Raw genomic sequence first — 20,230 nt, 5'->3', positions numbered from 1 at the left:
GAGAGAGTGCAGAGAAAGGCTCATCTCTGGGAATGCTTTGGGTGTTGCTCTTCCTAAGCAGTTTTAAGGTGCTTCGGCTTTAATGAGAGATACAGAAGCCAGGGCGCCGGGGTTGATGAGGGCTAGCCAGGGGGAGGTGTTACTTTAACAGGAAGCCTTTGGAACAGTGATAGGAATTCCATTCTCCTAATGTATTGCAAAATCAATATTGCTAAATCCAGTCCCGGTGCAGCTGTCTCACTCAATTACAGGCAGTGCCTGGACAGCAGAAGTAGGGGAGAAAGGCGGGGGGGGGGGATAGGAGATGGGGTCCCCGCACACCAAGCAAAGGCAAACTGTCAATGGCCCTAATTCATTTTCTCCTTAACCCATACCTACTTTATGTGGCACATAATGGTGCACATAGCATTATTCTCGGTATGTGTGTGGGAGTTCTTAATATTTACCAACATAAACAAACTGAACGATTTCTGCTAAAACCATTGTCCCCAAAGATTGCTTCTCTCATGGATGTTTGCATTACTTTACATAGACATTGGTTTCAGTCTCTTTGGCAATACAAAGAAATCAGGACACAATCAGAGCACTCGCTGTCTGAGCTGATCTTAGAATGGACTGTATACCAAGTAAAGCCTACCATGGACATCAGAGAACAGCTGGATGTGTAGCCACAATCTGATCATTTAACAATGTAATGTGGCCCAGCCTCAGCCATAAAAGATGTGTCTGCAGCACACCATCATTCCTGTTTGACAATGTACATGCTACCAGTTCCAGTGCTGGCTTATCACAGTATATTGCACCAATACCTAAAACTGGGCATAACTAAAGCAAGAAGGAGCCCCAACAGCTGCTAGCTTGTGTCTCATTTATAAACCCACTGTAATTCTTAGATTGTAAGCGGAGCAAGGCCCTCTGATTCCTACTGTATTAAAGTGTATTGTATTTGTAGAGTCTTCCCTCAAGTTGTAAAGCGCTGCATAAACTGTTGGCACTATATAAATCCTTTATAATAATAATTCTGTTCAGCCATTCATGTAATTCACATGGTTCTGCCACACACACACACACACACACACACCAGCAAAGGTTACCCATTTTCCATTTAACTGCATTGCTTCTGGATTCATCTGTCTGCTGAGTGTACAGAGGCAACAATCCTGATTTACTGCCCAGGGAGCAGATTGGAGGCAACACTGGAAGCAGCTTTGCTGAACCAAGTGTGTTACTCCCTTAAATGTGCAGTGTGGCAGATGTGTAGAAAGACCGGTAAATTACAAATCCTTTGTTAGGTAAATGTGTATTTACACAGTATATTAGTTCCCGTTTGTGGTAGAAACTTTAGGTCATTGGATTTGACTAGTATTTACCAAATATGACCATCCTTGGTAATCAAGCCATCACAGTATTTGAAGCCACAGTATGCTGTCTACACCCATGGCTCCTCTCTTTCCCTAGTACTGAAGAAGTCCATGGAAAAATATTTTCTATATCTTACTAGGAAATCCTTTAAAATGTATGAAATATATGCTCCAGATACTGAATAATAGGTTATTTTGTCATGCAATGGAAAGGAAAAGCCTTTGTTTTGGCACTTGCCTTTAGTGCAAGTTAGGAAATAAAAGGTTCATACCATCAATATGGATAGCACTGACAGTTTCTTTATTTAGATACTTTCACGCATATGACCCAGCGGGAATAAAAAGGCTTGAGATCATTGGGTACAGATAAAACAATATTTGCAAGGAAATATCTGCAAACACTTGTGCATTTAACTTCTAGAACAGTTATATGGCTTTTAGAGACATAACACGATCATGCCAGGTATCTTATGCCTGCAATGAAAAGCCGGAACAGGCAAACTTTAAATGCAATTACAAGTAATGAAAAATCAATAAAAGTAAGCCGTGGTTCACCAAACGTTTCATTATATAAAAGTGTAGGCTTAGAACCTGTGTCAGGATTTTATCACTCTGTGGCCATGTTGAGGATATTTCGCTTCACTTCCTGTCCTGTGTGGTACACCTCTCAAAGACAAGAAGTGAAAGGTAGTTTTCCACAATCTAATACAGACAGCAATAACATCATGACACAGATATTAATCATTGTCGACAGCTTCCTAAAAAATAAAACAGGTTTGGCTGTAGATCTGCTATAAATTCTGTACCCTGATGAAAACAAAATAGACACAGTACCTACCTGTGTGGAAATAAGGGTTGACAGCATAGGGGAATCCAAAAGGAAATGGCTGAGGTGGAGGCACTGAATTTGAGGGCAAGTACTTTCCATCTCCTTTGCTGATTCCTGGTCCTAAGACATGGGTGGGTGACTCTGAAGGTCCGCAGGGGAGGCTTTGGTGAGTATGAGTATCACTGGACTCTTTTACAGAATCTCCTCCTTTGAGGGTGTCTTTACCCTCTTGCAGTTCATGAGATGAGGAGGAGGCACCTCGCTCTACTCTTAAGCTGTCTGTCTTTTCCTCTGCTTCACTTTCTGAATCTTTCATCTCCTCATCATTTCCTTCTGAAATTCCCTCTCGTATACGCTGATCCAAGAGTTCCTTTGCTTCTCCATGGTTTCCCTGGACTTCCATCCGGTGATGAGCAGACTTTCGACTTGCCCTTCTTGCACTCTGGGATTCCTTGGGAGGAGGCACACTTGGTACTCCCTGGTGGTTCAGGGAGAGAAGAGGGGTGTTATTGTGTCTTAGAACAAGCATGGCATTCCTTCTGGACAGTTCCTCTCTTAAAGGGTGGCCCTCTGGGAGCTCATGCATGTTACGCAGAGCAGGGTGGTCAGGGGGTAAACCAGGATGAAGGCTCAGTGGATCACCAGCCAAAAGTCTCTGTCTATGTAGGTTCTCCAGCTCCTTCTGACGTATAATCTCAGCAGACATTTCAAGCCTTAAAGAAAAAGAATTAAAAAAAAGGTTAATAAAAAGCAAATTGGTTCAAATTTGTATTGTAAAAAAATGTAAAACATCAGTCTCAACAGCTCTTTCATTTTCTTGATATAGCCCAGCCTTTCTTAATCAGGATCCTGTGGAACGCAGGGTTTCTCCAGAGGTTGGTAGGGGTTCCCTGATCCATAAGCAATTTCAGCCACTCAGCTAAAAAAAAAATCTTTGGTGTCAGTGGTTATTTAACTATCTTTAAGGGAAAGGGGAGATTCTGCCCAATGACCACAATATAAAAAGGTATTCCTCCCAGTGACTATCACACTAATATACTGCAACCTGTAGATATAATGCAACCCTGATTCCAAAAAAGTTGGGATGCTACATGAAAACAGAATGCAATGATTTGCAAATTTCATAAACCTGTGTTTTTTGCACAGGGGTCTTACAAGCGTACTTTTTTTGGGAAAAAATACATTTTTTGAATTAAAAAATAAGACAACACTAAAGTTGGCCCAATTTTTTTTATATTGTGAAAGATAATGTTACGCCAAGTAAATTGATACCCAACATGTCATGTTTCGAAATTGCACCTGCTCGTGGAATGGCGACAAACTTTTACCCTTAAAAATCTCCATAGGCGACGTTTAAAAAATTCTATGGGTTGCATGTTTTGAGTTACAGAGGAGGTCTAGGGCTATAATGATTGCTCTTGCTATAACGATTGCGGTGATACCTCACATGTGTGGTTTGAACACCGTTTTCATATGTGGGCGCTACTTAGGTATGCGTTCGCTTCTGCATGCGAGCTGGACGGGGGCGTTTAAAAATATTTTCTTTTTTTTACCTTTTATTTTTGATTTTTACACTGTTCTTAAAAAAAAAAAAAAAAAAAAAACATCACTTGTAATAGAAAAAAGCATGACAGGACCTATTAAATATGAGATCTGAGGTCAAAAAGACCTCAGATCTCATATTTACACTAAAATGCAGTAAAAAAAAAAAAAAAAAAAAAGTCCCTTTAAGAGCTATGTGTGGAAGTGACGTTTTGACATCGCTTCAGCCCTGCAATGATATGGAGACGGGTGGGTGACATCTTCCCCTCACTCGTCTCCACGCCTAACAGTTCGCCTCCGGCGCTGGCTCCAGTAAATGGGGGAGGGCACCGGAGGGGGGGCAACTCAAAAGAAATCTCTGTGCACAAGGGATGAGGCCGAAATGCAATATTGGATGTCTGATCTTTGGGTCCTCAGGCAGCACTGCTTTAAAAACAAGCATCATTCTGTGATGGACATCACTGCATGGGCTCAGTAAGGCTGGATTCACACCTATGCAGTTTTAGTGCTTTTTGCATTTTGCAGATTTGCACTAGAGTCCATTTAACATGGTTTCCTATGGAACACGTTCTGTAGTGCAAATCTGCAAAATGCAAAAAGCACTAAAACTGCATAGGTGTGAATCCAGCCTAATACTCCCTCCCTCTCCCCCCTCCAAAAAAAAAACTGTGTCTGAACACAGTTTGCCGTGCCATCCAAAATTGCAAGTTAAATGTCTATCATGCAAAGAAGAAACTGCCGTCTCTGAACATGATCCAGAAATGCTGTAGTCTTCTCTGGGTCACTGCTTATTTAAAATGGTCTGTTGCAAAGTGAAACACTGTTCTGTGGTTTGATGAAAGAAGTTAGACATTCTTTTTGGCAACCATGGGTGCTGCTTCCTACATTCTAAAGAAGAAAGAGACCTTCCAGCTTATCAGTGCTCAGTTTTTGTAAGTAAGGTTGTAAATATTAGCAGGGGTTTCTTTCACACCGGAAAATTATTTCAAGGATTACTTGTTTGAAAGGTTGAGAAAGGCTGATATAGTGGATCAACAACCTTGTTTTGAAACTGAGAAGGTTGACAATATGCAGATTAGCCAAGCTTATAAACCACTCATGATAATTGGTTGTTTGTGCTGTGCTTTGCTGTACTCAACCCCACTACTGCATCATGACACACCACAGAATGGAAGGCTCCAACTGATTCACAGGGGCAGAGTGGTTTCATTTTCCTTTTGATGTAATCATACTGAGGCACAGCCACAGAGTTCCATTTATTTTTATCCTTCCACATGGGTATGAGAGTTTGTGATATGATGGCCAAAAAGCTGCTTTGTTTTCTTAGAAAGGGACACATAACTAGGGTTATATGTTGTGGTCCATTTTCTATATAAACCATGCTTTGCAAAATTCTTCTAAGCACTTGCTTCTTGAACAAGGCACATCTTTTATTCACCTGAATACTTTATATGGATGCCATTTTTCCTTTCCTGCAGAGAATAATGCAATCGATGAACCCTGTTCCAGAATAGCACAATCTTGGCAGAACAAGTGATTTCCTGGTCCGATAATCACAAATAAACGCAATTTATAAAAGATGGAGCAGTTGTGCACCAGCTTCAAACTTTAGCTTGTTCAACATAAGCTTTGAAAATTAAGGGTAGAAGCAGTCTGATTGCCATGTACAGATGTTCCAGTCTTAGCAAATTCCCCTCAATGAGTTAGTGAAAGGGTAAATGATACACACTGGGGAGTGAATATAGAAGTGTATCCTAATTAAATTGGATGTAAACCCGATTCATGAATTTTGATCTGGGCACATATATCTGCAGTGTTGTCTTATCTCTCTCCAAAGCACTAAGTGATTTTTGGTCAATATTTTGTGGATAGCGCGATTCTAACTTTCCAAAAATTCTTCTGTTATCAGCATAACTTCTGACAAGTTCTCCGTCAACTGTGATAAAGCCAGGCTGAATTTTAGATTAGCAGAGAGCTGGCCTATTCACAGCACAGCTCTGAAAGTATCTGCCTCGGGGGGGGGGGGGGGGGGTGCCTTTCCTCCAATCAGCTGTCTCCCAGTTTAACCACTTCAATACAGGGCATTTTCACCCCCTTCCTGCCCAGACCAATTTTCAGCGCTTTTACACTTTGAATGACAATGCCACGGTCATGCAACACTGTACCCATATGAAATTTTGATAATTTTTTCCCCCACTAATAGAGCTTTCTTTTGGTGTTATTTGATCACCTCTGCGGTGTTTGTTTTTTGCACTATAAACAAAAAAAGAACGACAATTTTGAAAAAAAACACAATATTTTTTACTTTTTGCTATAATAAATACCCCATTAAAAACAAAAACAATTTTTTTCAGCAGTTTAGGCCGATATGTATTTTTCTACATATTTTTGGTAAACAAAAAATCGCAATAAGCATATATTGATTGGTTTGCACAAAAGTTATAGCATCTACAAAATAGGGGATACATTTATGGCATTTTTATTGTTATTTTTTTTTTACTAGTAATGTGATTTTTATCGTGACTGCGATATTGCGGCGGACACTTTTGACACTATTTTGGGACCATTCACATTTACACAGCGATCAGAGCTATAAAAATGCACTAATTACTGTGTAAATGTGACTGGCAGGGAAGGGGTTAAATGTGTATCCTAGGGAGTTATTCTAACTGTAGGGGGAGGGGACTCACAAGGGGAGGACAGTTCCTCTGTACTGGGAACACACCATCAGTCTACTCTCCTCTGACCGTGCTGTGTTCACGGGCAATTGCGGGTGCCCGGCGGACATCGCAGCTGCCGGGCACATGCATCGGGTGCCTAGTGACGTGGCGCGCGCGCGCCCCCTAGAGGCTCAGAAAGTAAAAGACGCCATTTGATGGAGGGACAAAGGGTTCCTGCCGCCGTCATATCACTATGTGCGGTAGGGAAGTGGTTAAGCAAACCGTATCTAAAGGTGAAGACAGCAGATATACATGTAAAACTTATGTAGGTAGATTTTTTTAATCTCTTGTGTATCATCTGAGGCTGTTCACTTCGCTGGGTATATGTGAGGGTTTACATCCACTTTAACATGCAATTAATGGGGAAACCTATACATGGTTATAACACACACACTGCATTTTGCAGCTGTACATTTAGTTTTTCAAACTATACATGTCATGGTACACAAAATAAAATTGCTCACATTGACAAATAGAGAAAGAGAAATATAAATAGAGAAATAGAACATGCATTTCCAGCAGTCGCTTAACCAGACAGTTTGCAGTGAAATGTGTTTCAAACCTATTATGCTTTCTGAAATTCCAGTGCTCAAGTGTCTGTGTACAGCTGAAGGGCTGCTGATTGCTGTTTCTATGAAATGCACTGCATATTATTTCAAGAATGTGAAAAATAAAATGGACAGTCACCTGGCCAGGTTCTGTTTTCGCAGAATTTCCTGTTGTCGTGCAAACATTTCCGCCTGGGCTGGCTGTAAGAAGCCATAACCTGCAGAAAAAAAAACAGATAATATACTGTAAAAAAGACAAAAAACAGCACCAGAGATGGTATGTGAATGTGTGCTGGTGGCTTTTGTGTCAGGATGAAATATGTCCACCCCCCCCCCCCTCCCCCGCAGCAATGATCTTCTGGTACTGCAAGTGCCGATTATGACCACTCTTTCCACCATTGTGCTCCATTCATAGAAGCCGTACTATAAGTTCCCACAATGAAAAGTGATCTATGAATGGAGGAGGCAGACCTTTCATTCATCCACCCAGTCCTCCATTCATATCATATTTCTTCATTATTGGAACAGATAATACAACTTTTATGGATGGAGCACTGGGGCCAAAAGAGCGGGCTTAGCTAGCACTTGATGAGTGCCTGTTCCAGCTGCAGCAGCTTATATTAATTCCTGCAGCACTCAGAGATCACTACTATGGGGGTATCTGGGGTAGAGGATTTGATATTTAACCTAACAAAGCAGCACACAATACACTTTATTCATGGTAAGTACTGTCCCTGGTGCTGTAAAAAGAAAAATAAAAAAAACGCACTACAAAGTTCTAAACCCCCAAAAACAAAAATGTAATATATTGGAGCAAACCATTCATTAGATGTAGTAGCTGCACAAGTTTCCTTTTTCATTGTTTCGTGTCTGTTATTTTTCACCTTATGATCCTGCCAGTAACACACTTTCTGTCCTAAAAGTGACAACACTCACTAGCTGTACTATATTCATGGAGGATCAATGTTGTCACCCTAGGACAGGGAGTGTGTTTGGACTACAGAACCCCTTCCATATTCTCCCCATCACCATAACACACGAGGGAAGTGGTTTGTAGTTCATAGAAAGAATTTGCAACAGTGCTATTTAGAGTACAGCACAGGCTGAGAGCCAGAGAGCAAAGGAAGATAGCAGCTCACATGCTTTCTGACAGGATCCAATGGAATTTATTTGCACTTAATGAACAAAAAACCAAATACTGTTAAACTATAAGGCCTCATGCACACTGGACATTTTAAAAATGCCAATAGAGTTAGCTGTAGAAAGCTGTAGCTGTAGAATGAGTTTTGCAGCGTTTTTGCAGTAGCGTTTTTCAGCTTCTGCATTTTTTTAGCGAAACTATACTCCCACAAAAGCTTATGGCTCAAAAAGGCTGATAAATGCCGAATAGCCAACATTTTCATTGTTTTCTTTTAGCTTTTTTCAGAGTTAGAGTGTTTTTACAGATGGAAATCTCCTCTCAAAAACCACTAGTTCTGTTTTTTTTTTCCAGCCAGAAACCGCCCCTGCCAAAAACGCTGATAACAGCCTATGTGTGTATGGACCCATAGGATAACATGCTGGGGAGTTTACTGGCTGCAGAATAAAATGACTGAAGCTTAAAACAGCAGCTGTAAAAACGTCCAGTGTGCATGAGGCCTAAAAGGTGCCATCCTTTCATTTAGTTACATACCTGGACTCTGACATAAAGCAGAGGGTACCCCAAGAAACGGTGGCCTTAAATGTGGTCCCAAGGCAATATGAGGGGCATTCTGAGGTGACAGCAAAGGAGGTGGGTGAGAAATGTCCCTGAGGAGAGGAATAAAAATACATTTGTAATAAATGCAGATTTCATATAGTCTTAGTCATACCTTCATACATTATGAATAGTTCTAATGCCAGAAAAGTTATATTTTCACACCATTACCAGCTATTAGAATTTTCATAAAACCGACACCAACAGTACAGATGGCCATTATAACAGTAAATGGAATCTAGTATTTGTCTTTCCATAATCAAGCATGATTGTAACATCAATATCAATTATAACTGCAAAGTAATAACTGTGATAATTGTGTCAGTAAATCGCTAAACGAGTTTAATGGAAGTCATTTTTTGCAGTACTGTCATAGTTATGGGAGAAAAGATTTGTACATCATACATTGTGTCTTGGCTATCCGCATGAAAGTGGCATGCAAATAACAGGTGTGATGACACAAAATAGTACTTTCCCAATTCCACAGGCAGAAGTAGGTCCCTAATGAATTCAGCTTTAGGGATAGTCATTCATGCCTTGACTGTAGAGACATTATGGATACCTGAGCAGCCTATCACTGTCCATAAAGCAGCTTCTGGCAACATCTGGGAATGTGAAATAGTACAACTGAGTCAGATGCAGGAGCCCAGATGTACAACACAGTGGCGCTGCCACACTGGCAGAGTAATAAGGTTATAAAAAATTAATGACTGAGCTGCCAGATGGATGGGTCCCCTACAACTCCATCTTTAGTAAGACAAATGCCTCTAATCTAGAGGGGACACAGTCAAAACCACCAGCCTTCCTTTTATGCTGCATTGTCTTGTAATTTCCTTGAAAATACCCATGTGGATATCCTTGTGTTGGTCATGGTAGCTTAAATATGGTTTCTATTTATTTTTTTCACTAAATTCTCTGTGTTATTCTCCAAATTAAATTACACATTTTTATTGTGACCACTATCATCAATAAGGTTACTCTTCCAACTGTCTTTTTTTGATTTTCTACTGATGCAAAATTGGACTTGATGTAATAAAATTACCAAATGTAAGGCCAAGGAGGGGGGCAAGTTTCTCAACAAAGGAAGAGTATCATAGAACATGGGAATTCACAAAGACACCTGGGAGTGTAAATTTGAGGGGGAAAAAAAATGTATCAGACATCTAGGTTCCTGCACAGACAGCCAAATGTAACATACCACTATACTACCCCCAACTACCTTTCTGGTCCTGTCACTGCTGAGACAGAAGCCAACCTGGTTAATTTCTACCTAGTTCTTTGCAGCTTGAATCCATGCAGCACACATACTGTACTAATGCAACATTTCTGGGTTTAAGTAACGTGAAACTACAGAGTAACTAATTTTAAGTAAGCACGTGCAAATAACGGCACCATTATTAGTCGTAGTTTGGCTAGAATTTGTGCAATGGCAATAGAGTAAGGAGACCACCAGACTCTTAATTTTTCGAGAGACAAGCAGACTGGCTCCTATTACATTACGGTTTCTCAGGTAAGCTGGCCATAGATGGATCGAAATTTCAGCCGGTTCAGCAGAGACTGGCCAAATTTAGATCCATCTGTGGCTGTGCTATTTGAGAGCAAGTGATCTAAGGACCGACTGCTTTCAAATGAGCTTGTTTGAAGATTTTGCTTTGATCAGGGCTGCAAGCAAAATACAATGACACAGCAGTGGGAATTCCCCCATCCACATCAATTATGGCTGGCTGACCAAAAAAACAAAAAACAAACACTGATGTGCATGGCCAGCTTTCATTTTTGGGCAGAAAAATATTAAGGATTTAACATATCACCACATGTAGACGTTTAGTTCCATTTGAGGTGTACTATGCTGTATGGTCCAAAAAATGTGAACTCTTGGCCTGAAATATTCCCAAATCTAGGGAAAGTAGACAATAACAATGGAGATCAGCAGGACAACCACCATACCAATATTCATGTGTTTACACCATGCCGGTTTTTACTTTAAGGTTACAGTTGGCATTCAACCCCCTTTCCTGCTCTAAGCCCCCACTTATCACCTCCCCCCACCTCTCCCTTCGCTCAGCACTAAACTAATTGCACGGCTCGTGCTGTCTGGGAAGAGCGGCCATCGATTCCTCGCTGCTCAAACGTCCTGCTAATCGTATCAGCGCTCCGCCAGCTCCTCGCACTCTACTGGCAGCTCCAATTAATCTCAGGTAACGCAGAAAGTGACCTTCGGCTCCGAGCCGGGGCAGCAGCCAAGCGATGCTTATGTAATTACACCGTGAAGTGTGTAATCACCTGGCCTAATCCCCCAGGCCCGACAATTAGCCGAGGCCTCTGTCGCTGGGCTGCCAAGTGCTCTGCCACCCGGACAGCCTGCAGATGAATAACGGTCAATTAAAGCTGCATGGCGGGGGCGAGGAGGTGTCCGGTCGATGTAATTAGCTGTAATCATGGGGAGACGAGGCTGCCAGACGTGAGGCGGCTTTTATATAGGATGCAATGTGGGAAATCAGGCAGAATTTAACTATTTGCCTGCCTCTCAAACCCAGATCACCATACTACAGCCAATAACACCCATATTCTTTAGTTCAAGACTAATTCACCATACACACCTAACAAAATCTGCTTCAAAGCAACTAATATGTAACAGCAATCACACATATGCATTCAAATCTACTGATTATATATTCTATAAACATAAAATAGGTCTTATCATAACAAAACTATGAAAGCAAGCAGAAATGCGACAACTGTGTGTTCCATAAATAAACTATAAAGATTGACAGGATTCAGGATTCAGGATCCAGTCTAGTCATGGACACTTTAAAGAGCCAGCATGTCGTCTCAATGAGAGAGAGAGGTTTTAAAATCATAGCTGGTCATTGTACGTGTTTATATTCCCTGGCTGCCCTCATTTTCAAATTTGCCCATGACATACTCCGTAGGCAGTTTTCAACCCCCCCACCATCACCACTCAAAGCCCCGGATTCTCCAGTTATATTATCCTTGATCCCTGTACCCCTCTCCCTTCCTCCTTTTCTCTTGCAATGGTACATGGTTATTATATATACACAGCACATAGCAGTCTGCCCGTACCTCTTCCTGGTACCAATGGATGATGGTACTTGTAGTCTATTTACTCACAGGAAACTGAATGGCAAGGCCATGTGGGCGGAGCGGCTGCGTGTTTTTCAAATTGTGATAGTGGGTGTTGGGAGAGGATCCCTGCCCATTGTCACAAGAGGGGATGGGGGGCTGCAAGAACAGCAACATTTTATACATGTTACAAAATGTGAACCTATCCTTTAACAATTTGCTAATTGTTTTTGAATAAGGCTATGAGAACTATAATTTCTTACACATCTTGTGGACTGTCAAATATCATTTATCAGTGTCTGAAGAACAAAATGTTCTGTGTGTATGTATAGCTATACTAATCAATCACAACAGGGGGCTGAAGATTTAAATCTCGCTGGTTGGTAAGAGCATCACAAACAGTTGTAATTTAAAGTAAAACCCCAGCCAACATTTAAAGTTGAGATCTGCCATGTTTTGGGAATCTTCCCTTCAATCTCTGCCCTGGCAATACAAAAGTACCGGTATATATTAATTTGTGAATATCTGCAGTCAGCTGCTGGAAGAGGGAACGAAATAGACAAAACTTTCATGCTGGATCACCAAGCTCCCCCTTATTATTGGGGGGTATTGGACTTTTGGCTGGTTTTACAACAGGAAGTTCTAACCTCAAAACAAAAAAAAAAAAAGTATTAGTTGGAGTTCCACTTTTAGGTGCTTTAATACTAAGACCCACCATGTCCCAAAAATAAGGAGAAGTACAGTTCTGGATAAAACCTAAACCCTCCCATTTTCTAGAGCCTGGTTTAGAGTTTGCAACTTTAAGAAAACTAATAAAATGATTGAAAGCTTTCATGCTTCTATATCTAAGAAGGCCAGACATCTGAATATTTGTCTAAAATGTGGCAGAAGTATCATCAGATCTTGAAATAATTTCCTATTCAGTTAACTGCCAGTACACATGACCTTTAAATCACTCACTACTCCCCCCCCCTCCATAAAGATGGGCTGCCGTAACAGATCGTGGCTGTCACTGAATACACAGGAAATACTTTTACTCACTCCTAGCATCTGAGCAAAAATGTGTCATCTTCATACTCTTTCTAGCAAGGGTTTTAGGGTAAAATCCAGTGGTTGTTGTTTTTGGTATTATTGGAAAAAACAGCACATACCTATAACCTGCTAAGAAAGGGCCTTATTTTGTTTGAAGTACTATGTTGCTAGTAACAACCAATCAGATGCTCCCATGTGCATTTCTTGCTTAGGATAGAAAACAAAGATGCTGACTGGTTACTTGTGGCAACACAGACAGCACCCCTTTCAAAACACTATGATAAATGAGAGCCCATTGCGCGGCAGCAATATATAGAAATGATAGGCTAACCCAGCAGTCCGCCACGCTCTGATACACTGGTCCCTCGTGCACACTCAAACACCTCCGCCACACAGGCTCACAGCCAAAATACATTACAGGGTTTTATAAGGCTCGCTTAACCCCACAACGCCGGACCCATGTGCACAGTTGCCATAGAGACGGTTCTCGCAAAACCACCGGAGAGGACAAGTAAACTTAGCGTGCCGAGGTCAGCACGCGGCAATTACAAGCTGCGTTTACATACTTCGCTCCCAGTGATTTCCATAATTGTAGAGAGAGGAGACTTGCAGCCTCCCCTCCCTGTCAGTCACTGAGGAGGAACTGCCAGCAATTCAGAATGTTTTTCAAATGCCCCACGTTAACCCCATGTGCACGAGGCAGCGCAAGGCTTGCCAAAAACACACCGACAGAGCATATCAAATGAACACCACTGCTTAGGGCAGTAAGGGTTAATGGGGGGGGGGGGGGGATTATTCAAATTTTATGTTAATATCAGACATAAACAAACTGAAATATTACTAGTGACACAGTAAGGTTAAAAAAATACACCAACCAGTTCAACCTAATGACAAAAATAAATGTAAAGCCTGCATTCTCAGAACTCTAACATGCATCTGATCCAGAAGGAAGGAACAAATCCTTATATAAAACGAGGTCTAAGTGGAAGCAAAGTCCTTCCTCGACCATCAAGGTAATCGCATACTCCCTGGATCAACGATCTGCAGTGTCATTACTTACAAATATTAATAGCCAAGTATATTTGGTGCATTTAGAAACACATCCAGACCATTTAAAGCAATCCAAAGGGCTAGAATTAGTTTCTATAGAAGCAAATAAAGAAGTCTTTTTGGTATGTGCAGATTCAGCTTCTTTCAACAGGTACAAAGAGCGCTCCGTTGCCATTTTCAGTGACCTTAAAAAAAAAAAAAAAAACTTTCACAGGACCATTCATTTGAGTAACAATCTTCCAAAAACATTATAGTGTCAATTTACTAAAACTGAAGTGTGCAAAATTTGGTGCAGCTGTGCATAGAAACCAATCAGCTTCCAAGTTTTTTGGGTTTTTTTTAGTTAGAAGCCGATTGGCTAACATGCACAGCTTCAGATTTTGCACTCCAGTTTTAGTAAATCAACCCGTAAACTGCTGGCAACAAAAATAAGTACACCCCTAAGTAAAAATGTCCAAATTGGGCCCAATTAGCCCAAATTTTCCCTCCCCGGTGTCATGCGACTCGTTAGTGTTACAAGGCCTCAGGTGTGAATGGGGAGCAGGTGTGTTAAATTTGGTGTTATCGCTCTCACTCTCTCATACTGGTCACTGGAAGTTCAACATGGCACCTCATGGCAAAGAACTCTCTGCGGATCTGAAAAAAAGAATTGTTGCTCTACATAAAGATGGCCTAGGCTATCAGAAGATTGCCAAGACACTGAAATTGAGCTGTAGCACTGTGGCTAAGACCATACAGCGGTTTAACAGGACAAGTTCCACTCAGAACTGGCCTCACCATGGTCGACCAAAAAAGTTGAGTGCACGTGCTCAGCTACATATCCAGAGGTTGTCTTTGGGAAATAGACATATGAGTGTTGGAAGTTCAACATGGCACCTAATGGCAAAGAACTCTCTGAGGATCTGAAAAAAATAAATTTTTGCTCTACATAAAGATGGCGAACCTTGGCAACCCAGATGTTTTGGAACTACATTTCTCATGATGCTCTAGTACACTGCAGAGTGCATGAACATCATGGGAAATGTAGTTCCAAAACATCTGGGGTGCCAAGGTTCGCCATCACTTTCCTAGGCTATAAGAAGATTCCCAAAACCCTGCAACTGAGCTGTAGCACGGTGGCCAGGACCATACAGCGGTTTAACGGAACAGGTTCCACTCAGAACAGGCCTCGCCATGGTCGACCAAAGAAGTTGAGTGCACGTGCTCAGTGTCATATCCAGAGGTTGTCTTTGGACAATAGACGTATGAGTGCTGCCAGCATTGCTGCAGAGGTTGAAGAGGTGGGGGGGGGTCAGCCTATCAGTGCTCAGACCATACGTTGCACGCTGCATCAAATTGGTCTGCATGGCTGTCTCAGAAGGAAGCCTCTTCTAAAGATGATGCACAAGAAAGCCCACAAACAGTTTGCTGAAGACAAGCAGACTAAGGACATGGATTACTTGAACCATGTCCTGTGGTCTGATGAGACCAAGATAAACTTATTTGGTTCAGGTGTCAAGCATTTATGGTGGCAACCAGGTGAGGAGTACAAAGACAAGTGTGTCTTGCCTACAGTCAATAATGGTGGTGGGGGCGTCATGGTCTGGGGCTACATGAGTTCTGCCGGCACTGGGGAGCTACAGTTAGTTGAGGGAACCATGAATGCCAACATTTACTGTGACATACCGAAGCAGAGCATGATCCCCTCCCTTCGGAGGCTGGGCCGCAGGGCAGTATTCCAACATAAGGACCCCAAACACCCCTCCAAGATGACCACTGCCTTGCCAAAGAAGCTGAAGGTAAAGGAGATGGACTGGCCAAGCATGTCTCCAGACCTAAACCCTATTGAGCATCTGTGGGGCATCCTCAAACAAGGCAGAGGAGAGCAAGGTCTCTCACATCTACCAGCTCCACGATGTCGTCATGGAGGAGTGGAAGAGGACTTCAGTGGCAACCTGTGAAATTCTGGTGAACTCCATGCTCAACAGGGTTATGGCAGTGCTGGAAAATAATAAGGGCCACACAAAATAGTGACCCCCTGGGTCCAATTTGGACATTTTGACTTGGGGGTGCACTCACTTTTGTTGCTAGCGGTTTATACATAAATGGCCGTGTGTTGAGTTATTTTAAGGGGACAGCAAATTTACACTGTTATACAAGCTGTACACTCACTACTTTACATTGTAGCAAAGTTTAATCTCTTCAGTGTTGTCACATGAAAAGATATAATAAAATATTTACAAAAATGTGAGGGGTGTACCCACTTTTGTGAGATACTGTACCTTGTGTACATATATAAAAGCCCCAAGACTGTTATTGGGCACTGCTATCTTGGATGTCGGCAACCCCAGCAGACTCAGAGCAGTTAAATGACACTGTATATAGTATTCCCTTCCTCTCCTCCCCTGGCAGTTACATATAAGTTTAAGGAGGTACACAGGAGCTAAGTCAAATTAGATGGCAATTAGACACTCCCACAAGAGGAGAAGGCTGGGATGCACAGGGAGCGAGGGGCTGTGCTAGGGAATTCACATTCCTGAAGAAGTCAAATTTCCTAGCAAGTTCTATAGCGCACTGTAAGTAAATAAAAAAATTGTTACAGCACGTAAAACTGCTGTAAGTAAGCAGATAAAATACTTAACTTTTCTGTGATTTTTTTTTTTACCTGCAATATTTTAAGCTGGTAATAGGGTCCTTTAAAGTAAACAGTTCTGTATTCTGTTCACTATATAGACCATCCATATATTAATACAAGATAATCTTATCCCCCTTTAACTAAGGGATAATAAATTCAGTAAATTAAAAGACTTTTCCTAAAAAATAAAGGTGCCCCAGTTGCTAAGATTTCATCAGCTTATTGCTAAACACTACAACCCAGAGAAAAAATACAGACGGGTTCGCTGCCATCATGCATCATCTTCCTCGGAGGTTACCCTTTCTCATTAACATTGGTTTGGGTTCCTCCATATATGGTGGATCAGCTTGAGAAGCCATTGAGCTAGATATGGGATTTGGGTTCTGGCACAGAGATTGCTGTGACAGTCTTTGTGTTTGAAGCCTTCCAACCCCATGGATCCTGTGTCTGTGTCTGCTTTCTGATCCTCGGAGCACAGCTCCTCCAGCCATGCAGGGCATTAAGGGATTTGCGCTGCACGCTGGTAAATTTGATATGTCCTTTAACAGGAGACAAATGGTTCACAAGGTTTTAAAAGTATTGACTTTTCTTTAACAATAAGCACTAATGGCCTTCAAATAATCAATACTTAAAGTCATTACAGGGTTACACATTATGCGGCTAAAATGAGCTGCTACGTCGCTTAACCCTATCCTTTCCCCAGGCAGCGATGTCACATGCAAAGCCACTGCACACAGATCCAGTGACCAGCCAAGACTAGCAGGCATCTTAAAAGTTTTATCCAAAGGATTTTATTTATCACACATGTGGATTCCTTGTCTGTGTGAGGAAGAGTGACACTTCTCAGCTTGACAGAGGCGTTATTTACTGGGTAGAATTATTCCCAGCGATAATACTGGCCATAGATTATCCAAATATTTTTTTCTCCAACCACGGGTGGAAGGAAAGAAAATCATCAATTACCCCATCAACACAGTCTGTTTAGTGTGCTATTGCTTTCTGACAGCAGGAGGTTTCTCTGCCGTCAACATACAATGATTACTACTGGCAGTGATCGTACAAATAAAAACCCGACAGGTTGGTTGTACTGCAGTCAATCTACAGATCGACTTCAGTACAACCAGCCTGCCCATATATGAATCTAAATTTGTCTGGTTCCTGCCAAATTTCAATTTGTTTATGCCTGGGTAGCCACTGGGCATTTCTTTATTGAAACGTCCTTTTTCTTCCCCCATATAACTGTACAAGACCTATTCAGCCCCATCACCAGCCTACTTCTTGTTCTAGTCCAATCAAAGAATGGACATGGTTTATGTTACCTTTTGGGCAATACCACCACCATTTAATTGACTCATTTTTAAGCATTCCCTAAAGAATATGATACCCCAACATCTCATATTCCTAGTATGTGTCTGTTGTGCCATGTATTTGTGTTAAAACGTATCCTGTTCACTTTGTATTGCTTCCTTTTCATGAAATACCTGGTGTTCTTGCCAGTCCCGCAGCTGTCCTATTTCAAACTGACCATGCTAGGCATCTGGGCACATCCATCCCAGCATAGTCCGTTTTCTGGCTGTGAGGATTCAGCGATGCGATGGTGCTCAAGACTGCCAGTCCCCTCCACTGACATCAGTAGTGCCCATGCCATGCAGGGACATGGAAATCTGAAAGGGACCCACCCAGGAAATAAACAAAAAAGGAGAAGACTCGGGCCAGCTGCATCATCTGACTACAGCTTCAGGCAAGTAAAAAAAAAAAAAAAAAAAAAGCCATTTAACAAGTTTTATTTATTTTACTTAATCAGGTAGAACAGGCAGGAGGGAGAAGACAAGTGAATGCACAAGTGGGGAGATAAAATACACCAACACGTCTGTCTATGACATCTGCACCTCTCAAATCCGCAAAAGACTGAAGTTTAGATGAAGCTTTGCTATTCAGCTTGAATAAAAGTATAGATTTGAAAGAGCACAGCAGTGATCCTGTTACTGCCTACACCTTGACAAGTATGAACTTAAAAAAAAACCCTTTTAGCTGGAATTTGGCCTTAAAGCTCTGCTCCAAACAGGGATTCCCCCTCGAGCATTGCCCCGTCCTCCTGTAACTAGTCTAAAATCCCCAACTACTTACCCAAGTCTGTGGTCATATGATGTTGAGTTCTGAGTCTTCACTGTTCCTTATGGGGGGGGGGGGGAGTGGGGGGTAGTCCTGGGATCCTGTGAGGGTGGATGTCACTGCTTCAGTGACTTCACCATAGTTACATTATAACAAGGGGTCAGCAGCCAGGCCAAAATTGGGAAATCACTGATCTCCACTACCAGAAGAGGCACTAGAGAGGGACTTGAGATGACATGTTAAGGTGAGTAAAAATAGCGGTTTAAAACATTTCTTTAAAAAAAAAAAAAAAAAGAAGTCTGCAGGTGGGTTGAGAGTTTTTATTTGTCCAGAGATGGGTTCTAAAGTAATGTTGACACCAGCATGGTTGATAAACAGCCTCTGTGAGGCTAAATCAGCCTATGTTGACTCTGGATCACAGCTGGAGTTTGTAGGCCTGGACAAGGTGAACATCGGCCTGTTATTTAACCTAGCTACTACCCTTTAATATTTACTAATTCTGCATGCCGTTGGCAGGTCAGGGCAATATACCTGGTTCATAAGGGTCATTATGCTATTTTTGTGTCCTGAAACGTTTATTCCAGCATGTGCTGAATAAGAAAGTTGTTTTTCATTTTATTGTGGCAACAATTTCCTGTGAGCTGGGTCCCTGGCTGTATGCACCAAGTGATAACAGATCCCAGGGTGCATTTAGGTTTCAGAGCTGTCAAGATGCTCAGTAATTCTTCCTCCCTTGGAGTTCTCCCACAGTGAGATTGGGAAGGAATCTTTACCCCATGCCAAGCCTTTTCCACCTCATGCAATTCCCCGTCTTTCCGTCTGCCATAAATCTATCTTCCACTCACGCACCCTGCCTCTGGGAGAGAATTGGGAGCGGAGGAAGGGGGGGGTGTATTTGTCAGCTCCAGCTATGCGCTGCAGGCTAGCCAGGATCAGTGCGTGCTTTTAACTCTTTACAATCATGCAGGTCCGCAAAACCGGTTCTAAAAAAGACTAATGAATGCTAAATCGGCTAATCATGAGAAATCTCCAAAATAGGAACCATCTGTGAAATCTCTTGAAAATTACCCCCGATAAGCACATAATATGCAGACTGAACAATTTCTGAAAAAGACTTGGTAGTCTTCTGTCATTCATTAGGACAGAACGCTAGGAATGCATTACACAAAGATATTGATGTTTTTATCTAGGTAAGTAAGCACCTATCTCTACACACCTAGGAACACTTAATGTCTGCAAAAGATAAGGGTGAACAGGTTTACATTTGCAGGTGTAGGAGGCTGCTAGGTCAGTAGACCTTCAAGTTGTCAGTGCCCCAGTGATGCACAGCTGATGACCAAATTTATCCATGCAGTTCCAGACCTCCTCCTGCACCATCACAGCTGTGTAAGACTGTCATTATAAGGCTCTGTTTACACGTCTGTGATGAGATCTGTGTCAATATAGTCAATTGTGCTGTTCACATAACCGCAAAGTATACAGAGCAGCTATGGAATTCATCTCCAAACTATATGTCTTGTGTCCTAAATGAAAAACCTTAAAATTGAGACTAGTCTGATAACAGGCACAACAGCAGGCCAATTGATTATTTTGCAAGGAACCT

At 41.8% G+C, this 20,230-nt stretch overlaps 1 protein-coding gene across 9 annotated transcripts in view; it reads right to left on the bottom strand.

Annotated features, from left to right (window-relative positions):
• The window catches only part of SAMD11 (sterile alpha motif domain containing 11), a 265,271-nt gene that overhangs the window by 13,442 nt on the left and 231,599 nt on the right, over positions 1-20,230 (bottom strand). For all 9 annotated transcript variants that reach the window (XR_012236373.1, XM_073603041.1, XM_073603038.1 and 6 more), the window contains 3 exons: positions 8,673-8,788; positions 7,140-7,218; positions 2,200-2,903 (listed from right to left, as the gene is read on the bottom strand). Coding sequence is in view for 8 of the 9 variants with exons in the window: in XM_073603041.1 (XP_073459142.1) it covers positions 2,200-2,903; positions 7,140-7,218; positions 8,673-8,788 (899 nt within the window). In the remaining variant the exon portion in view is untranslated. The remainder of the gene's footprint in view (positions 1-2,199; positions 2,904-7,139; positions 7,219-8,672; positions 8,789-20,230) is intronic.

This window comes from Aquarana catesbeiana, linkage group LG10 (genome assembly GCF_042186555.1).
Source record: "Aquarana catesbeiana isolate 2022-GZ linkage group LG10, ASM4218655v1, whole genome shotgun sequence".
In the NCBI taxonomy this organism is placed as follows: domain Eukaryota; kingdom Metazoa; phylum Chordata; class Amphibia; order Anura; family Ranidae; genus Aquarana; species Aquarana catesbeiana.
Note: the sequence above shows the minus strand (reverse complement) of the source record. Positions and strands in the feature narration are given on the sequence as shown.